This window comes from Lathyrus oleraceus, chromosome 5 (assembly GCF_024323335.1).
Source record: "Lathyrus oleraceus cultivar Zhongwan6 chromosome 5, CAAS_Psat_ZW6_1.0, whole genome shotgun sequence".
Taxonomy (NCBI): Eukaryota; Viridiplantae; Streptophyta; class Magnoliopsida; order Fabales; family Fabaceae; genus Lathyrus; species Lathyrus oleraceus.
The window spans coordinates 611,841,928-611,861,948 of record NC_066583.1 but is presented as its reverse complement, the minus strand read 5'-3'; the positions used below and the strand labels follow the sequence as shown (position 1 = coordinate 611,861,948).

General features: G+C 34.7%; 1 protein-coding gene across 1 annotated transcript; it reads left to right on the top strand.

The window, feature by feature from the left end:
• The first annotated feature begins 18,220 nt into the window (after window positions 1-18,220).
• Window positions 18,221-19,302, top strand: LOC127087026 (fasciclin-like arabinogalactan protein 11). The gene has a single exon (XM_051027862.1). The coding sequence runs from the start codon at window positions 18,308-18,310 to the stop codon at window positions 19,157-19,159; it is 852 nt and encodes a 283-aa protein (XP_050883819.1). The 5' UTR covers window positions 18,221-18,307; the 3' UTR covers window positions 19,160-19,302.
• Window positions 19,303-20,021: the final 719 nt, after the last annotated feature.

The window sequence follows — 20,021 nt, the reverse complement described above, 5'->3', positions numbered from 1 at the left end:
ATTGATGGCTTCACACCTTTCCGATGATGAAGAAGAAGAGGTTAGTAATGAAACATATTCTCATAATGATACTCAAGGTGTTATTGATGAACTTCTTAATGAATGTAAGATTTTGTATAAAACGGTGTCAACACAAAAGAAACAAATCTTATCTCTTAAAGAAAATATTGACACCATGGAAAAGAATTTTGAAGTTGAAAAACAAAACCATCTTGAAAAAGAAAAAGAAAATCTTACATACAAAAATTGTGATTCACTTACTTTCCAAATTGTTCAATTGAAAAGAGTTCTTGAAAGACATGAAAAAGGACAAGTTGGATTGGAAAATATTCTTTGCCAACAAAGGTATTCAAATGATAAAATTGGTCTTGGTTATTCTACGTTCAACAAACCAAGTACTAATAAAACCATCTTTGTTAAGGCAAGTGACCAATCCAACAAGGAAAAAGTGAATAAAGCACAAAAAGTTCATCAACATCCTAAGAAGAGATTTTCTAGTGTAGCGGTAAATTCATGATCATCAAGCTATGGATAAGCTAGAGATCAAATAACAAGAGTCACCATTGCGCTTTTATTGTTTCCACGGGAAAAGGGAAAAAAGTACGAACAAAACCCAAAAGTAAGAAGTTTTCAAATCAAAACTAATAAAATGTCAGAGATTACAGGTAAGGGGGTTGGTTACACAGAGGGAAGGTGTTAGCACCCAAAGTGTCTTAGGTACTCCTAGGGAGCCCTTTTTGTGTGCATATGTACTTGGTATAAAGTGATGTTTACAAACAAACAGAATGGGGGGATGAGAAAAGAATTCATTAATTATATTTTTGTGTTTGACAAGACCTTCGGTCTTGTGTCTACGTACCAACATAAAAATGAGGGATCAAAACCTCGTAGTTCGTGATACAAATTTTAAAGTGGATGCATTGCTTTTTAACAAAAAATGAGTTTGAAAGGCACAAAGGCCTAAAAATGTTTTGAATGAGTTAGTTCTTTTTGGCTTTTTGAAAGTTTAAGTCTAGTATAGTTAAGTTTATTTACAAGTTTGATTTAGAAAAGAAGTTTGAAAATGCAATGACATAAGGCCAAAGTTTCTATCTTTTTTGCAAAAGTGGTCAAAGTTTAGAACAAAATAAGTTCAATCAAAGAAGGTTTTGAAAAAAGAGAGGGAGAGATTTTGAAATTAAAGAAAGTGGGGAGAATATGAAGAGATTATCCTAGGTGCAAAATTAAAAGTTTAGAGTTGAAAAGATCTGACCAAATGGGTAGCAATCCAATAGATAAGAATGTCAATAGAAACCCAGAATTCTCTTGGACTTTTAGAATCAAGCAACACACAAATGCACAATTATATTAATCTTGAAGAGCAAAGGCATCAAATAAAGATGGCCACATCCAAGCTTATACATTCTATGATCTTCTTCAAAATAGCCCATGTAACAGATGAAGTTCATAAGTCACAGGTTCAAAATAACAACTTCACAATGATCATGTTGCAGATGAACTCAGAAGGATCTTGAATGATGTATCAGATGAAGTTTCAAATTGCAAGCACTTGGTTTCACAATAAGTTGGCATTGACCAAGTCCTTTAGCATAGGAATGTTGCCTAAGTTCTAAGTCCATTTGTCCAAGATCAAGCCAACAGTCCACACAAAAGTTTTGTAGGGTTTTTGTTGTTATTATGTACATTAATGGTCAAAGACCACACAAACAAACAAAGTATACACAAACGAAATATATCACATAATATGGTCCAAGTGGACAAAGTGAAAATTGCATTAACATAAACAATTAGAATGATATGAATAATGGCAAATGTATAAAAGCTAGAATTAAATGGTATTAAAGTAAAGGGCTTGAAATTAAAAGTTAGTAGTTAATAGGTTAGAAGTTAGTATTGTTTTTCTTTTGCTTTTCATTTTAAGACATTCTTTGGAGAACACTTAACCCACTTATCACAAGCATGGATCTTTGAACTAAGACATCTTCCAAAGGAAGGAAAAAAGGCCAAGTTTCCACACAATACCATGAAAGAGGGGAGACTTACAATCTCACTAACTAGAACGCTATGCCTTTTATGTCACAAATTTAGCGCTATGTTAAGCAATCATAATTGGACTTATGTAGAAGTCACAACTATTTGAGGCCGGGCAATAGAATTTTGGTGTTAATGCATGTTAGAGACATAGTATGATAGACTATGCTCATGAAACATACAACACACAAAAAGAATATGCAATAGGTGTGGCCTAATCTCATCCATACTCATGTTAATTTTTCAATCATCTAGCCTTAGGATTTTGAGATATCATAGGTCAAATGGAATGAATGAATGAAGAAGGGGAATGAGATGAAGTGGGAGGGGAATAGGTGAAAACACAAATTGGTCAAAGGAAGACTTTTACCAAATTAATATCATTCATTCATTTTGGGAGATAATTTGACAAAGTCAAATCAACCTTGACCAAGGCCCAACAACAATAATCAAACTCAAACAAGTCATCACAATTGGTCAAAAAATTTATTTGGCATTTATTCAAATTAAAATTACTAAAATAAGGCATTTAAATTAAATATGGTTTGTCCAATTCCTAAAACCTCATCAAAACACCAAATAAATGGCCATGAGATTTATCATAGGTCAAACAAGGTCAAAAGACCTTGGAGAAAAAATTTCATAATTTTTGGACATTTAAAAGTATTTTTAAACAATTAAAAACAAATGAAAAATCAATTAAATCATGAAAAATATTAATAATGATCCAAAAAATAATTTTAATTCAGAATATGAAAGAGGAAATTATTTGAATTTTTTTTGGTGAAACTCCCATATTTTTTGGATCAATATTTTAATTAATATGAATTAATGAAAATAAAAGGATAAAAATGAAAATTAAATGATCAGAAAAAACGTGGACCACTTGATCTCCCTCATTAGTTGAGGTGGCAGATCAAGTGGTCACAAGCGCGCAATCCACGATACGCCTGAGTCAGTGCGCCACAGGAAAGGTAATTCAAACCAACGCACAAGATTATTTCATTTCAAATGGATCACGTGGCTCTGAACACGCCAACTCACCACCGGAGCTACAACTCCGGTCTCCTTGTCAGGCGAGCCTCGCCGGACTGGTTCAATCATAACCATCACCAAAATTAAAAAGAAGGACATGATTTCAAAGTAAAAATGGCACTGAGCACGAATCTGCCCTCAATTTATCCTAACTCCAATTATATTGAGAAATACATGGAGTTGAAATTTGAGGTACATGAACTGAGTTGCTTCGATTTGGCCTCAAAGCAACTCAATCTTCTTGCCTACATTGGTAGGACTTCAGACAACCGAAGAATCAAGAGAAATGAGCAAGATTGAGAGAGAATCGAAGAGATTAAAATTTCTGGAAAATACCTTCAATGTAGGTCTGGATTCAGCTGTTCTTGCCTTGGCTCTTGCTTGATCTCACTCCAAATGCTTGCAGAAGAAAAATTGAACGATCAAAAGGTCTTGGATCCCTGGAATTTTGAATCTCAAAACAGTGAGAATTGAAACTCAATTTCAAGTGAAATTCTCAGAATTATCCTTTGGAATGAGAGGTTTAGAGGTTTGGGATCAAAGCTGACGCGAATGTGTGTGAAATTCTGAGCATATGGAGCTTTATTTATAGCCAATTCAATTGATATTTGCACACTTGAAGTGAACTTCCAAAATTAGCAATGTGTGATGCATGAGTGCATGGGCGTGTGCAGGCCCATGAAATCACTCTATCTGATCCATAATTGAGTGTAAGAAAGGATGAAGTCATGTTGGAATGCTAGGCAATTGTGCATGGATGTTTGAAGTTCAATCTTGCTAAATGATGATACCATGTTCAAGCCATGTTCAGCCTATTCATTTCTTGTCCAAAATGAATGAACTTGGACTTTTTGGGAAGATTAGATCAAGAGGAACAACTTTCATGTTCAACACTTTTCCATTTGGAGCTTGGAACTTGAAGAATTTTGAGGTGGAAGTTTGGAAGTTTTAACATATTGAAATTTTTTCTAAGTGTCAAGCCATATGTCTCAATATTCCACCTTGCTTAACTTTTCATGTGAGCTTCAAATAAGAAAAGTGTCTTTATCAAAGTTGTATCTATTTCAAGGACCTTCATAGTGGTCACCAATTTCATGTCATTTGGATTTGAAATGATAGATTTATGCATTTTTGAAGTTTGGAAAAATTACTTGATCAATGGTATAGGTCAAAAGTGACCTATAATGTAACCTCATATTACATGCTCATAAAAGTTTAATTAGCTCTAACTACAAACATAAAACTTTAAGTAGACCTCTTGAATTTGATTTTGAAACTTTGAAATATTTCATCTCATAAAAATTGAGCAAGTTATGGCCTTGGGAAGTTGACTTTCAAATTAGGGTTTAGACAAAATGACCTATAATGTTTCAACAAAGAAAATGATTTTCCAAGAAAAACTAGCTCTAGGTCTCAACATGAAAGTTGTTTGGAATGACATTTAGATTAAGTTTTCTCTTGGAATCATTTTCATATGGTGAATATTGTAGGAGATAGGGTCTAGGGAGACCCAGTTTTGATCAGATGAATTCATCTAGCCAACTACCATCAACCAACTTGCTACTCTTCAATTCTCTTGACTTTCTAGGATCATGGTATATCATATATGCATAATATGATGAATTTTGAAGTGTCCCTTGAGAAATTTGATCAATTGGTGAGATAGCTTATTGGAGAAGTTACTCAAGATACCCAGTCAAACTAGGGTTTCCAAGGCAAATCACCCTCAAACTCTTGATGAAAACTTGATCAATATAACATGTAGAAATAATTGGGACTCATATATGATGCTCATAATCATTCTTGAATCAATTCATGGTTGTGCTCTTTGTCATGAGGGTCTCAAACCCTAGATGTGAACTTGATAAATCAATGAAGATCATGCCCTACCTACAAAAGAGTTAGGCAAATGCAAAGACATATTTTTGGTATTTTGGTTAGTGAAATGATAAAATACAAGTATGATACAATCACAAAGTGCTTGGTGATCTCTCCCAAAACAAACCCAATGAAAGAGGGGTAAGGAGGATGCCAAGGTATGATCCCAATGCTAATGCTTATGATAAAATTACATGAGGGATCTTAGGGTCAAAATTGGGGTCTTACACCTAGGTATAGAAGTAATCTTGTTCCTACATGATTTTATTGTGGTATAAGTGGCCATACACCTAATGATTGCTATGTTGGAAAATTTAATGTGGAAAGTGGGCATTATATGTGGGTTAAGAAAGATACTAATTATGAAGGACCCAAGGCACATTGGGTACCTAACAAAACCTAATTTTTTTTGTAGGTATGATTGAAGACCACTTCAAATCTATGGTATCTCGATAGTGGTTGTTCAAAGCATATGACGAGAGACATAAACAAATTTTCAAATCTAGTGCTTAAAGCCAAAGAATATGTCACCTATGGAGACAGCAATAAAGGAAAGATTCTTGGCAAAGGCAAATTTGGAGCACCACCTTTCACATCCATTGAAGATGTAGTTTATGTTTAAGGACTAAAGTATAATCTTCTAAGCATAAGTCAACTTTGTGACAAAGGCTTCAAGATCAAGTTCACCAAAGATGAATGTTTGATTTAAGATGAAGTCACCAATGAGGTAAAACTCAAAGAAAAGTGATGCTTTCAAGGCTTTTAAGAAGTATGCAAAGCAAATTCAAAATGAGAAGTCATTAAAGATTGTATCTATAAGAAGTGATCACGGTGGAGAATTCCAAAAAAGCATGTTTTGAAGAATTTTGTGAAGAACATGGTATCTCTCATAATTTTTCATCACCAAGGACTCCACAACAAAATGGAGTAGTAGAAAGGAAAAATCAATTTCTAATATAACTTGCAAGAACAATGCTTAGTGACGCAAATCTACCAAAATACTTTTGGCCGGATGTAGTTAGTACACGATGCTATGTTGGAAATCGAGTCATCATTAGATCTATCTTAAAAAAGACTCCATATGAACTCTTCAAAGGAAGAAAACCAAATATTTCTCACTTTCACATCTTTGAATACAAGTGCTTTGTCCTTAACAATGATAAAGAAAATCTTGGTAAGTTTGACGAGAAATCCGCCGAAGGTATATTTCTTGGTTATTCCTTCTCTCGTAAAGCTTATAGAATCTATAACAAAAGAACTTTAACTATTGAAGAATATATGCATGTTTCCTTTGATGAGACTAACACCTCGAAGGAGGACATAGTTGTTTGAGATGATGATGATATTATAATTACCCTCAGAAAAAGTTTCTAATGATCAAAGTGTGAGTCAACCGGAACAACAACAAGAAGTTTTAGAACAAGATTCTAAACATAGTGATCTTCCTCAAGAATGGAGAACCCATCGTGATCATCCAATAGACAGAGTAATTGGTGACATAAGCAAAGGATTTTCGACAAGATTAAATCTCAAAGATGCTTGCTTGAACATGGCATTTGTTTCTCAAGTAGAAACCTCAAAGATTGATGAAGCCTTAGAAGACGATCAATGGCTAATTTCTATCCAAGAGGAATTAAATCAATTCGAGAGAAATCAAGTTTGGAAACTTGTTCCTAGGTCAACTGACAAACACATTATAGGTACCAAATGGGTGTTTAAAAACAAACTTGATGAGAATGGTATAATTGTTTGAAACAAAGCAATTTTGGTAGCTAAAGGTTATAATCAAGAAGAAGGAATCGACTTTGAAGAAAAATTCACTCTAGTTGCAAGGTTAGAAGCTATCAGTTTATTACTTGCTTATGCGTATTCACTAAATTTCCAACTTTTCCAAATGGATGTCAAAGCGCTTTCTTGAATGGTTACATCAATGAAGAAGTCTATGTCAAACAACCTCCCGATTTTGAAGACTTCAAGAATCCTTCACATGTGTTCAAGTTGAAGAAAGATCTTTATGGCTTGAAGCAAGCACCAAGAGCATGGTATGATAGACTTAGCAATTTCTATGCGAAAAAGGATTTGAAAAAGGTAAAGTTGATAAAACCTTATTCATTAAGAATATCAAAGGTAATAATTTATTGGTTCAAGTCTACGTTGACGACATCATATTTGGTTCAACAAACAAAGACCTTTGTGAAGAATTTTCATCGATGATGCAAGGAAAATTCAAGATGTCTATGATGGGCAAGATGAAGTACTTTCTTGGACTCCAAATTAAGAAATTAAAGGATGGTATCTTCATCGACCAATCCAAGTATTGCAAAGAATTGTAGAAAAGATTTGATATGGATAATTGCAAAGAAATGGACATTCCAATGGGTTTGGGATCGTATGTTAAGATTGATGAATCCGGTATTCCAGTTGATATCACTAAATATCGAGGTATGATTGGTTCTTTATTATATTTGACGGCAAGTCGTCCTGACATAAAGTTTAATGTGTGTCTATGTGCTCGCTTTCAAGCAAATCCTAAGGAATCGCATCTCACAATCGTTAAAAGGATCATGAAGTATCTCAAAGGGACAAAAAATGTTGGACTATGGTATCCTAAAGGTAGTATTTGCAATTTAGTTGGTTATTCTGACGCGGATTATGCAGGAAGTAAAAGCAATAGAAAAAGCAATGGTGGTACATGTCACATTCTTGGAAATGCATTAGTATCTTGGGCTCGCAAGAAACAAGCATGCGTTGCTCTTAGCACGACCGAAGCGGAATACATAACAATAGGTAGTTGTTTTTCACATATACTTTGGCTTAAGCATCAACTTCGTGACTACGGACTCGATCTTGGATGCATACCTATATGTTGTGACAACACAAGTTTGATAAATATTACAAAGAATCTGGTTATGCACTTAAGAACCAAACATACAACACCATTTTCTTCGTGATCACGTGCTTCAAAGAGATGTAGAATTTACATTTGTGAATACTCATAATCAACTTTCTGACATATTCACAAAACCCTTGGCACGAGAATCATTCTATAAAATCCGAATATAATTGGGAATCTTGGATGAAAAAGACATATAATGAATGGTACACATATTTATATGTTTAATTTTACATGTTTTTTTCACAATCTCATTTGTGACACTATGTTATAATATGTTTTTGTATGAAAATGTATGATCATATGATGCCTAAACATGTTATATATGTGTTATGTGTCTTTATATGTGTTTACTTTTGTTAAATTTCGTGTGCCATAGTTACTATTTTTGGTATTTGGCAAAAAAATTCCATCAGAAATCGATTCCCCAATTCCTAGAAATCGATTTCCGTAACGAAATTTCAACTTCATAGGCCTCTGGAATTTCTAATTCGCAGGCCAGAAATTGATTCCCCTTCCTGGAGAAATCGATTTCCTGTTTGTATTGCTGCTTTTTTGTTTTGTTTTGTTTTCAGCTTTTTTATTTAAGTTGTTTGAGTTATTTTCAATTATAGTCAAACTTTCCTCTCTCTCATCTTCAACCCTTCCACCTACTCTCCTTGGGAACCCATCTCATTCAAACCTATCCCTTATTACCCACTCAAATCTCTCCACTTACCAACACAATCCACTTTAAATCTCACTATCATAAACCCACTATATATTAATACTCTCACACCTAAACCCAAATAATCTATTTTCAAAATCACTTTTTCTCACTCCAAAAGCATTCCTAAAATCCTTATATAAACTCTAACTTTCTCCTAACTCCATCCATGGCTTCTCCTAAGAACTCCAAAGGAAAAGGAAAGATGGGTGAAGGCTCAAATGCCCCTGACTCTGACCCAGAACAATGTCAACCCACCTTGAAGTAGAGGAGAGTGATGACAAGCTTCAGACAATGTATTGTGCTCCTTTCAAAATTCGGTAAACTTGAATCTTTTCCCTCTTCTAGTTTCTAATTTTCTGCTATGCTAGAATATCAATGGGTTGCTGATTTTGTGTCGGATTCAGGTATGTACTATCAAGACTTGGTTAGAGACTTTTATGCTCATTTTACGATACTTCTGGGTTGTGCCTTTAGTTCTACGGTTAGAGGTATTGAAATTGCAATGTCTTTGGAAGATTTTGGTGCATGTTTAGGTATCCCATCTGAAGGTAGAATAATTTCACATGGTTTTACTCCCGACACTGAGGGTTGGGAAAATTTCAACAATTTGGGATTTTATTTCAGTATGAGTAGGATTTCTGAACAAGAGTTTTATGCACGTCATGCTCACTCCAACTCAATAAAGTTTTTCCTTTCAAGCAAGAATTTGTTCTTCAGTGACCGAATGCTTCATTACTTCCTTGCATATGTGCTTGTTCCAAAAGGTAACAATTACGCGAAAATTGGGAATACTGAAATGCAACTTATGTTTGCTATGAAGAGAAACATGAAGGTAAATTGGGCGTATGTGATCCTTTGTCATATGGAGTACTTAAAAGGGTTGACAAGTGGTTTTCCTTATGGGATAGCCATTACAAAAATCTTGGTAACTTGTGGGATTGAGTTGTGTAGGGAACCATCTAAGAATATGGGAAAGACAAGCATGATCTCTAGCAACACTTGCTTAAAGAATATGGGAATTTTTTAAAGATATTGATGGAACCTACAAGCATACAAATGCGGAAAACGTATATGCACCTCCTCCCGCTCCCGAAGGTGGATATACACTTGAGCTTCTCTACAGCAAGATACATGAAATGGACATATATCACTCTTCCAAACTTCAATCCATGCGCTCCAACTTAAACTTTCTCAAGCAACAAAAACTACATCATAGTAAGGGAGAAGAAGAGGAAGAGGAAGAAGGGGATGAAGAGAATGAAGAGATGGAAGAAAGTGACTAAAATGATTTTCATTGTTTTCATATGATGTTCTAATTCTTTTATGCTCTATTTCGTTTATGTTTCTGTTATGTTGTAGTTCCTTTAAGACAATGTGTGTCTAAATGTTTTGTTTGCATGATTAACAACTTAGTTTATTATATTGTGTTATGCTATGTCTTGTTTTGTTAAAAATGTTATGGTTACATCATGCCTTGGTTGGTTATGTTTTGCTATGTTTATGATAAAATGCTTAACTTTTAACCCTTTTCTCATCCTTTTTGTTAATGACAAAGGGAGGGAAGATATTATGGTTTTTTGTGTGTCTTTCTCTAAGAAATTTTGCAGCAAGCCTTAAAGTGTAAAACTCTCATACATGGATGCATGGATCAAGGGGAGAAGATATTATGGTTTGATGTTGATGTAACATAGCAATGCATGCATGCAAACCTAGACTTGTAGCATTGCATGCAATATTCACCGAGTGAAGAGACATTGCAATGCAAAACAAATAGGTCATCCATTGGTTAACCGAGCTACATCTATCCTCTTCAAACTCGGCCATGCATTGGACGAGTTAAACCTACACGTATTATGCCTCGTCCAACCATTGACCGAGTTAAGCCTACACATATTATGCCTCGTCCAACCATTTCCCGAGCTAAGCCTTGATGTTTCTCATGCTTTGACCGAATTTGGTCTTGTTCCATCCATTGGGAATCGTTTTTTGACTATAAAATAGGTATTTAGTAGTATCCTCATTCCACATTCCACCACCACTTCATTCATTTCTAACATCAAAATGGCTGAGAGAAATTTAGTAGTATCCATTCACTATAACGGAACTATTTTCGCAGATATTTATGAGGGATTCTCATTTAGAAATACAAATATCCATTTATTCAAAATCCATATCAATTCTGATATCCTTCATCTGAAAGATCGAATTGAAAAAAAGTTGCAAAGTCGTGTTGAAGAAATTATTTATCGCCATCCATTAATTAGTGGAGACGATGATACCGTCTTTTACGTAATGACACCTATTGATAATGACAAACAAGTTAAATCAATGTTTCAGTGTCACATTACATTTTCTCAATTATCCACCATTGAGATATATGTTCGTCTACTTGAACATCTTGAAACATATCAGACTCAATCCATACAACCACAATAGTATGGAATGATTCAAACCACTGACGACGAACCGACTCAAAATAATGAATCTTTCATACCCAATAAAGAGGTTGGTGAAGACAGTGAAGATGGTCAAGAAGAGGTCTGCTTTGAAGATCTATTTGGTACTAGCGATGACGATGGAAATGGAGACCTTATCGACACGCATACCGTAGTAGTAAGAGCTCAACCGATTACTTTGTACAACCCACCTATTCACATGCAAAATATAAGTTTGGAAGATGTTTAACGGATCTATGTTTTTGTAAGTTTCACATCAAACCACAATGCTGAGGACATGGAGTTTGAAAACAAGGAAGCTTGTGTTGTCGCGTTACAACATTGGCATATAAAACATAATCTTGATTATTCAGTGACTAAATCTGATAATGCACGATAGATAATCAAGTGTAAGAATTCATAATGCAAATTCAAATGCAGGGTTTCTTTGCATAAGGGGAACTAAAAGTGGAAGATTTGTAAGCTTTGCGGGCCTCACACATGCACAACCACTTCTATGTCACAAGACCATAGAAAACTTAATTCCGAAATTATTAGTAAGAGCATAATGGAGCTTGTTAATCGCGAGGCTTCTCTTAAGATGAAGGTGATCATCACTCACATTGCATAAAAATATAGGTACATAGTATCGTACAAAAAGGCATGGATTGCAAAGTGTAAGGTGTAAGACCCCAATTTTGACCCTAAGATCCCTCATGCAATTTCATCATATGCATTAGCATTGGGATCATACCTTGGCATCCTCCTTACCCCTCTTTCATTGGGTTTATTTTGGGAGAGATCACCAAGCATTATGTGATTGTATCATACTTGTATTTTATCATTTCACTAACCAAAATACCAAAAATATGTCTTTGTATTTGCCTAACTCTTTTGTAGGTAGGGCATGATCATCAAAATTCATCAAGTTCATATCTAGGGTTTAAGACCCTCATGGCTACAAAAAGCACAACCAAAGATTGATCCACAATGTCTATAATCATCATATATGAGTCCCAATGATCTCTACATGTCATATTGATCAAGTATTCTTCAAGAGTTTGGAGGTGATTTGCCTTTGAAACCCTAGTTTGATTGGGTATCTTGAGTAACTTCTCCAACAAGCTATCTCACCAATTGATCAAATATCTCAAAGGACACTTCAAAATTAATCATATTATGCATATATGATCTACCATGAGCCTAAAAAGTCAAGAGAATTGAAGGCTAGCAAGTTGGTTGATGGTGGTTGGCCAGATGGATTCATCTTATCAAAACTGGGTCTCCCTAGACTCTATCTCCTACAATTGTCACTATATGAAAATGATTCCAAGAGAAACGTTACTTTAAATGACATTCCAAACAACTTTCATGTTGATACCTAGAGCTAGTTTTTCTTGGAAAATCATTTTCTATGTTGAAACATTATAGGTCATTTTGTCTAAACCCTAATTTGAAAGTCAACTTCCCAAGCCCATAACTTTCTCAATTTTTATGAGATGAAATATTTCCAAGTTGCAAAATCAAATTCAGTATGTCTAATTCAACTTTTATGTTTGGAGTGAGATATAATTCAACTTTTATGAGCATGTGATATGAGGATACATTATAGGTCATTTTTGACCTATACCATTGAGCAAGTGATTTTTCCAAACTTCAAAAATGCATAACTCTATCATTCTAAATCCAAATGACATGAAATTGGTGACAATTTTGAAGGACTTTGAAAGATTTACAACTTTTATAAAGACATTTTTCTCATTTGAAGCTCACATAAAAGGTTAAGCAAGGTGGAATATTGAGATATATGGCTTGACACTTAGAAACAAATTTCAACATGTTGAAATTTCCAAACTTCCACCTCAAAATTCATCATGATCCAAGTTCCAAATGAAAAAGTGTTCAACATAAAAGTTGTTCCCCTTGATCTAAGCTTTCCAAAGAACCCAATTTCATGCATTTTGGACAAAGTTTGCTAGGTCTGCACATGGCTTTAACAGAGCTGCATGAATGGAAGAAATCAAATGCAAAAAATCACATTTCACATTGCCTTGACATCCAAGCATGATTTGAACCTTAGAACATATGCAAGTGGACCAAATTGGATTTCTTCATGGGCCTGTACACACCCATGCAAGCTTGTGCATCACCATGTCCAAATTTAGCAATTTTTCAACTGTGCAAATATCAGTCCCAATTGCTATAGATACAGGCCCTTGGAGCTCAATTCCAACACACCTTGCGCGCCAGTTTGCCCCCCAATTGAAACCCTCACATTTCAAAGGAAAACCTGATAATTTTCAACTTGAAAATTGAGTTTGAATCTCACTGTTTGGAGATTCAAGAACTCCAGGATCCAAAGCTTTGTACCATTGCCAAACCTCTCATGTAAGCTTCTCAAGTGTGATCAGATCAAGGTTGAAGCAAGCAAGATCCATTTCTGCACAACGTTGAAGGTAAATTTCAGAAAACTTCTTCTCTTCTATTCTCACTCAATTCTCATCAATTCTCTTGAATCTTTGGTTGTCTGAAGTCCTACCAATGTAGGCAAGAAGATTGAGTTGCTTTGAGGTCAAATCGAAGCAACTCAGTTAACACACCTCAAAATCCAACTCCTCATATCTTTTTATATATTTGGAGTTGGTTGAAACTGAGGCCAGATTCGTGCTCTACGCCATTTTTCTTTCAGACCATGTCCTCCTTTTTTATTCTGGTGATGGTTGAGGTGGACCAGTCCGGTGAGGTCCATCAGAGAAGAAGACCGGAGCTCTGGCTCCGGAAGTGCGTTGGCATGTCTCCCAGCCACATGATCCATTCAAAATGTTATAATCCTAAGCGTACATGCTGGTTACCACGCGTGTGATTAGTTGACTCAAGTGCAAGGTGGATTGCGCACGCTCAGCCACTTGATCCGCCACCTCAATTAATGAGGGAGATCAAGTGGCTCACGTTTTTTTGATCTTTTGATTTTTGTTTTAATTCATTTGATTTTCATTACTTCATATTAATTTTAATATTGATCCAAAAAATATGAGAGTTTCACCAAAAAAATTTAAATAAATTCCTCTTTCATATTCTGAATTAAAATTATTTTTTGGATCATTATTAATATTTTTCATGATTTAATTGATTTTGTGATTATTTTTAATTGTTTAAAAATACTTTTAAGTCTTTAAAAATTCTGAATTTTTTTTCTCCAAGGCCCTTTGACCTTGTTTGACCTATGATGAGTCTCATGACAATTTCTTTGGTGTTTTGATGAGGTTTTAGGAATTTGACAAACCATATTTAATTTAAATGCATTATTTTAGTATTTTTTAATTGAATAAGTGCCAAATAATTGTGTTGACCTCTTGTGATGGTTTGTGTAAGTTTGACTTGTGTTGTTGGGCCTTGGTCAAGGTTGATTTGACTTTGCTAGGTTAATTCTATCTCCCAAAATGAATGAATGATATTAATTTGGTAAAAGTCCTCCTTTGATCAATTTGAGTTTTGATCCATTCCCCTCCCTCTTCATCTAATTCCCCTTCTTTATGCATCCATCTCATTTGGTCCATGATGTCTCTAAATCCTAAGGCTAGTTGATTGCAAAATTGACATAAGTATGGATGAGATTAGGCCACCTATTTTGCATATTCTTTTTGTGCGTGGTATATTTCATGAGCATAGTCTGTTATACTATGTCTCTAACATGCATTAACACCAAAATTCTATTGCCCGACCTCAAATAGTTGTGACTTCTACATAAGTCCAATTACGATTGCTTAACATAGTGCTAAATTTTTGACACAAAAGGCAAAACATTCTAGTTAGTGAGATTGTAAGTCTCCCCTCTTTCATGGTATTGTGTGGAAACTTGGGATTTTTTCCTTCCTTAGGAAGATGTCTTGGCTCAAGGATCCATGCTTGTGATAAGTGGGTTGGGTGTTCTCCAAAGAATGACTTAAAAAGAAAAAGCAAAACAATACCAACTTCTAACTTATTAACAACTAACATTTAATTTCTAGTCCTTTATTTTAATGCATTTTAACTTTTTTAAGTTCTATTCATTTACCATTATTCATTCTATTCTAATTGTTTATGTTAATGTCATTTTCCCTTTGTCCATTTGGACCATATTGTGTGCTATATCTTGATTGTGTATATTTTGTTTGTTTGTGTGGTCTTTGACCATTAATGTACATAATAACAACAAAAATCCTAAAAAAACTTTTGTGTGGACTGTTGGCTTGATCTTGAACAATTGGACTTAGAATCTAGGCAACATCCCTATGCAATAAGGACTTGGCCAATGCCAACTATCATGTAACCAAGTGCTTGTAATTTGAAACTTCATCTGATACATCTTTGAAGATCCCTCTGAGTTCATCTGCAACATGATCATTGTGAAGCTGTTATTTTGAACCCGTGACTTGTGGAATTCATCTGCTACATGGGCTAATTTGAAAGACATCATGGAGTGGCTAAGGCTTGGATGGGGATATCTTTATTTGATGCCTTGCTATTCAAGATAATATTATATGCATTATTTGTGGCTTTATTCTAATGTCCAAAGGAATTTGGGATTTCTATAAGACATTCTTGTCTATTGGATTGCTATCCATTGGTCAGATCTTTTCAACTCTTAACTTTTAATTTTGTGCATAGGATTAGTCTCTTCATCTCCTCCCCACTTCTTTAATTTCAAAGTCTCTCCCTCCTTTTAAAAATTCTTCTTTGCTTGAACTAGTTTTGTTATAAACTTTGACCACTTTGCAAACTAGAAAATTTGGCCTTATGCCATTGCATTTTCAAACTTCTTTTCTTAATCAAACTTGTAAATAAACTTAATTATACTTGACTTAAACTTTCAAAAAACCCAAAAAGAACTAACTCATTCAAACCATTTTTAGGCCTTTGTGCCTTTCAAACTTAATATTTGTTAAAAACAATGCATCCACTTTGAAATTTATATCACGAACTACGAGGTTTTGACCCCTCATTTTTATGTTGGCACGTAGGCACAAGTCCGAAGGTCTTGTCAAACACAAAAAATATAATTAATGAATTCTTTTCTCATCCCCTCATTCTATTTTTTTGTAAACATCACTTTGTACAAAATACATATGCACACAAAAAAGGGCTCCCTAGGAGTACCTAGGACACTTTGGGTGCTAACACCTTCCCTCTATGTAACCAACCCCCTTACCTGTAATCTCTGACATTTTATTAGTTTTGATTTGAAAACTTCTTACTTTTTGGGTTTTGTTCGTACCTTTTCCCTTTTCCCTTGGAAACAATAAAAGCGCAGTGGCGACTCTTGTTATTTGATGTCTTGCTTATCCATAGGTTGATGATCATGAATTTACCGCTACATAAGGCAATAGAATCGCTGTATGAAAACATATCTTTCTGGTACTATTATAGAATTGTAAGCCTTACTTGTGATTTCATACGATGGATCCCAATTGGGTGACAAGAGGATCTTCCATCGTCTCTTTTGGGCGTTTCGACCATGAATATGTGGCTTCGCCTATTGTAAACCTATTGTGTCAGTTGATGGAACATATTAGTATGGAAATTATATAGAAACTTTATTAATGGATGTGGAACAGGATGGGAACGAGAACATTTTCCCAATAGCTTTCGAATTAGTTGAAGGTGACACAAATGATGCTTAGAGTTTCTTTTTTAGGAATTCGAGAATACACGTAACTCCATAACCAAATATGTGTCTTATATCAGACATACATGAATCGATAAGGAGAGTTTCCTTGGACTTCCTCATGAGGAGAACTGACCACGATATGAAGGATTTACTTTTTGCTATGATGAATCTATGAGAAGGAGGAAGAAAGAGAGCCCAACCAACACCCCAATTAGAACCGAAATGGACAACGTTGAAAAGGAAAAGAGAAGGTGTAGGATTTGTCGCGAAATAGGACAAATGCGTAGGAAATGTCCAATTGTTGCAGGACCCTCTGGATGATTATGCTATTTTTTTATTATCAACTTGTAAGCATGTATTATGTTATCAACCCTTATGTATTTCTAATGTCTTCTGGAAACAAACATTATGGAATATATTTAATATTAAAGACTTATGATTACAAAGTACAATCACAACAACTTAAATTCATATAACTTATTAACTAACTAATCAACAACAACAACCAACACAATTGGACCTTTAACTCATCTGTTAACTTCACCACTATGTGCTGAAAACATACATTGAACATCTAAATCATTTTCTATATGGTCAAAGCAATACATGTACGTACCATCAGGGCTTGCATCAGTCAACTTTATGTATGGACAATGATACTCTACTTTTCTCACCTTCATACGACGCCCACCGAACTGTCGAAAACCAGTGTTGATGGCTGCAATCAGTATTCTGAAATTCCATTGCGAATCTAGGCAGACACTGATTTTTTTGTCTTGCTCATAAAACAAGACCCCAAACAGACATTCTTACAAAAACAATTTGCTATGTGACCTGAATTACATTTCTGCAATTCAAGCCACTTATAGAAAATTAAGACGTGAATACATGGTCATTCATTGGTCGAGACTCTACTAACAGTGGCATCCCTCGATCAATGAATGTCATGGGTCCATGAATATCATGGGTGATAAAATTATTATTTAAATATAATAGTAATTAATTAAAACTTTTAAAATAAACAAAAAAAAACTAAAAAACAAATGTGCTTCAACCACTCGGCCATTCATTGGCCGAGTTTCTACACTCGAAAAAAACCCTTCAACCACTCGGCCATCCACTGGCCGAGTTCCTACACTCGAAAAAATCCCTTCACGGACTCGTCCATTCATTGGACGAAAATATTCTAGAAATAGGACATTCTCGAAAAAAAAAATTTAACTATGATAGATTGAGAATAAATTTTCAAAATAGGGACTGCATGGTAAAAAAAAAAAAAACTTATTTTTTAAAGAATATTTGCAAATGCAAGTAATGATAGTAATTTGTTAGTGAGTTATACATTTCATGAAACCTCTATTCAGAAACAATAATCCTAATATCATTTAAGAGTTAACGGCTCACCACATCAAAACATCATACCATAATTCATCTAATCAAAAAAGATGGCATGCCAATAAAAATAAGATAAGAGATCTTCAATCAGTCTCCATGACAGATTAACTATAGAACTATAACATTACACCTACCTATCATTTCCTTCGCCTCTCTCTCTCTCTCTCTCTATATATATATATATTCATCTCCTCCTTCATCCAACTTACAAATCAATAAAAGTTCCATTCGTTTACATTAATTCCTCCACAACCATTAACACAGTCCAATCACCAAAAACAGACATGAAACAAATTCTCTTTTCCTTCTCACTTTTTCTACTCATGTTATCATCATTGTATTCTCCCAATATAGCAGCAACCGGGTCTGCAGCATCACCAAAACAAGCCCTGGCACCAAAAGCAGCATCACCAACATCAACAAAACCTTTAGTCCCAACACTACCTGATTCACCGGACACCTCAGACTCCACCCCAGATGACATAGCCAGAATCCTCAAAAAGGCCAAAACATTCAACATCCTAACCCGTCTCCTAAAAACTACAGAAATCATGAGCAGCATAAACTCACAGCTCATAACAGGAAAAAGCGGAGGACTAACAATCCTTGCACCTGACGACTCAGCTTTCTCAAACCTCAAAGCAGGTTTCTTGAACTCTCTAAACGAAAACAAAAAAATCGAACTCTTACAGTTCCACATCCTTCCACAGTTTGTTGATAGCAATAATTTTGATTCTCTTAGTAACCCTGTTGAGACAGTGGCAGGGAAAGACCCTTTAAAGCGTCCATTGAATTTTGAATCGTTGGGTAACAGTGTTAATATTTCAACAGGTGTGGTTAATGCTACTGTTACTGGTGTAGTTTATCAAGATAACAAGCTTGCTATATATCGTTTGGATAAAGTTTTGCTTCCTCTTGATTTCTTTGGGACTAAGGCTCCTGCTTCTGCTCCTGTTGCGGCAAAAGCACCTAAAGCTGGTAAGGGGAAATCATCTTCGGCAGAAGATGAGGATGAGACAACAACACAAGATCAGAAAAGTTCTGGAGCTGTGAGTTTAATTGGTATTGAAGGAACATCATTGAAGGCTATTGGAGCAGCTTTTGTTGCAGTGGCAATGTTTGGCAACTGCATATGAATGATCTGAAATAGTTAACCATATTTCTTTTCCTTTACTTTTTCTTTGGAGTTTATTTCCGTCTGTTCTGTTGTTGGTGTGTGAAATGAACTTTATTTGTTCCTTTTTGTTTTAGTGTAAAATTGTTTGAATATTTGGTTTGAGTAATTTGAGTAAATTTATACATGCATTAATTTAAAACAATCTCAATGGATGATCAGAGAGAGAAACACCTGAAATTTATTTGGGTTGGTTAAGCTATAAAAGTTGTTTCTAATTTCAGTTTACATTCAATCACAATCTATACACATTCTGCATACATCTTGTTCATCATTGTGTATGTATTTGATTGCTTGCACTGCAAGAAACTAAAAGAGTTGCACTAATCTATGAAGCAGAGACACCTCTAGGAGTATGCGTGTTGCGATGTCTGATACGCATCGGTGTTCGATACTTGTACGACACTCGTACGACACGTGTCGAAAAGTCAAAGAAGTGTCGGAAAAGTCGTACAAATGTCCACTAAAAATGATTTTTTCTTTACTTCGACACTCTTCGAATCCATAGTTAACACTCCTACGATACACATAACATATATGTCCTAATGTTTCAAACAAAATTTTATTTTTTTCTTTGCTTCAACACACTTTTATATATGTTTTGGACAAATTTCAAACAAATTTAAAAATGTTACATATATATTTAAAAAATATTATCAATAAAGAATTAAATACATTAATTTTGATCAGAATATTTTCAACTTTTTAAATCATAGCTTAAATATTCTCTTATATACAATGATGTCGGTGTCCTAAATTTTAGTATTATCAGTGTCTCTGAATGTTTGTGTCGTGTCTCGGTGTTCGTGTCAGAATTTGTATTT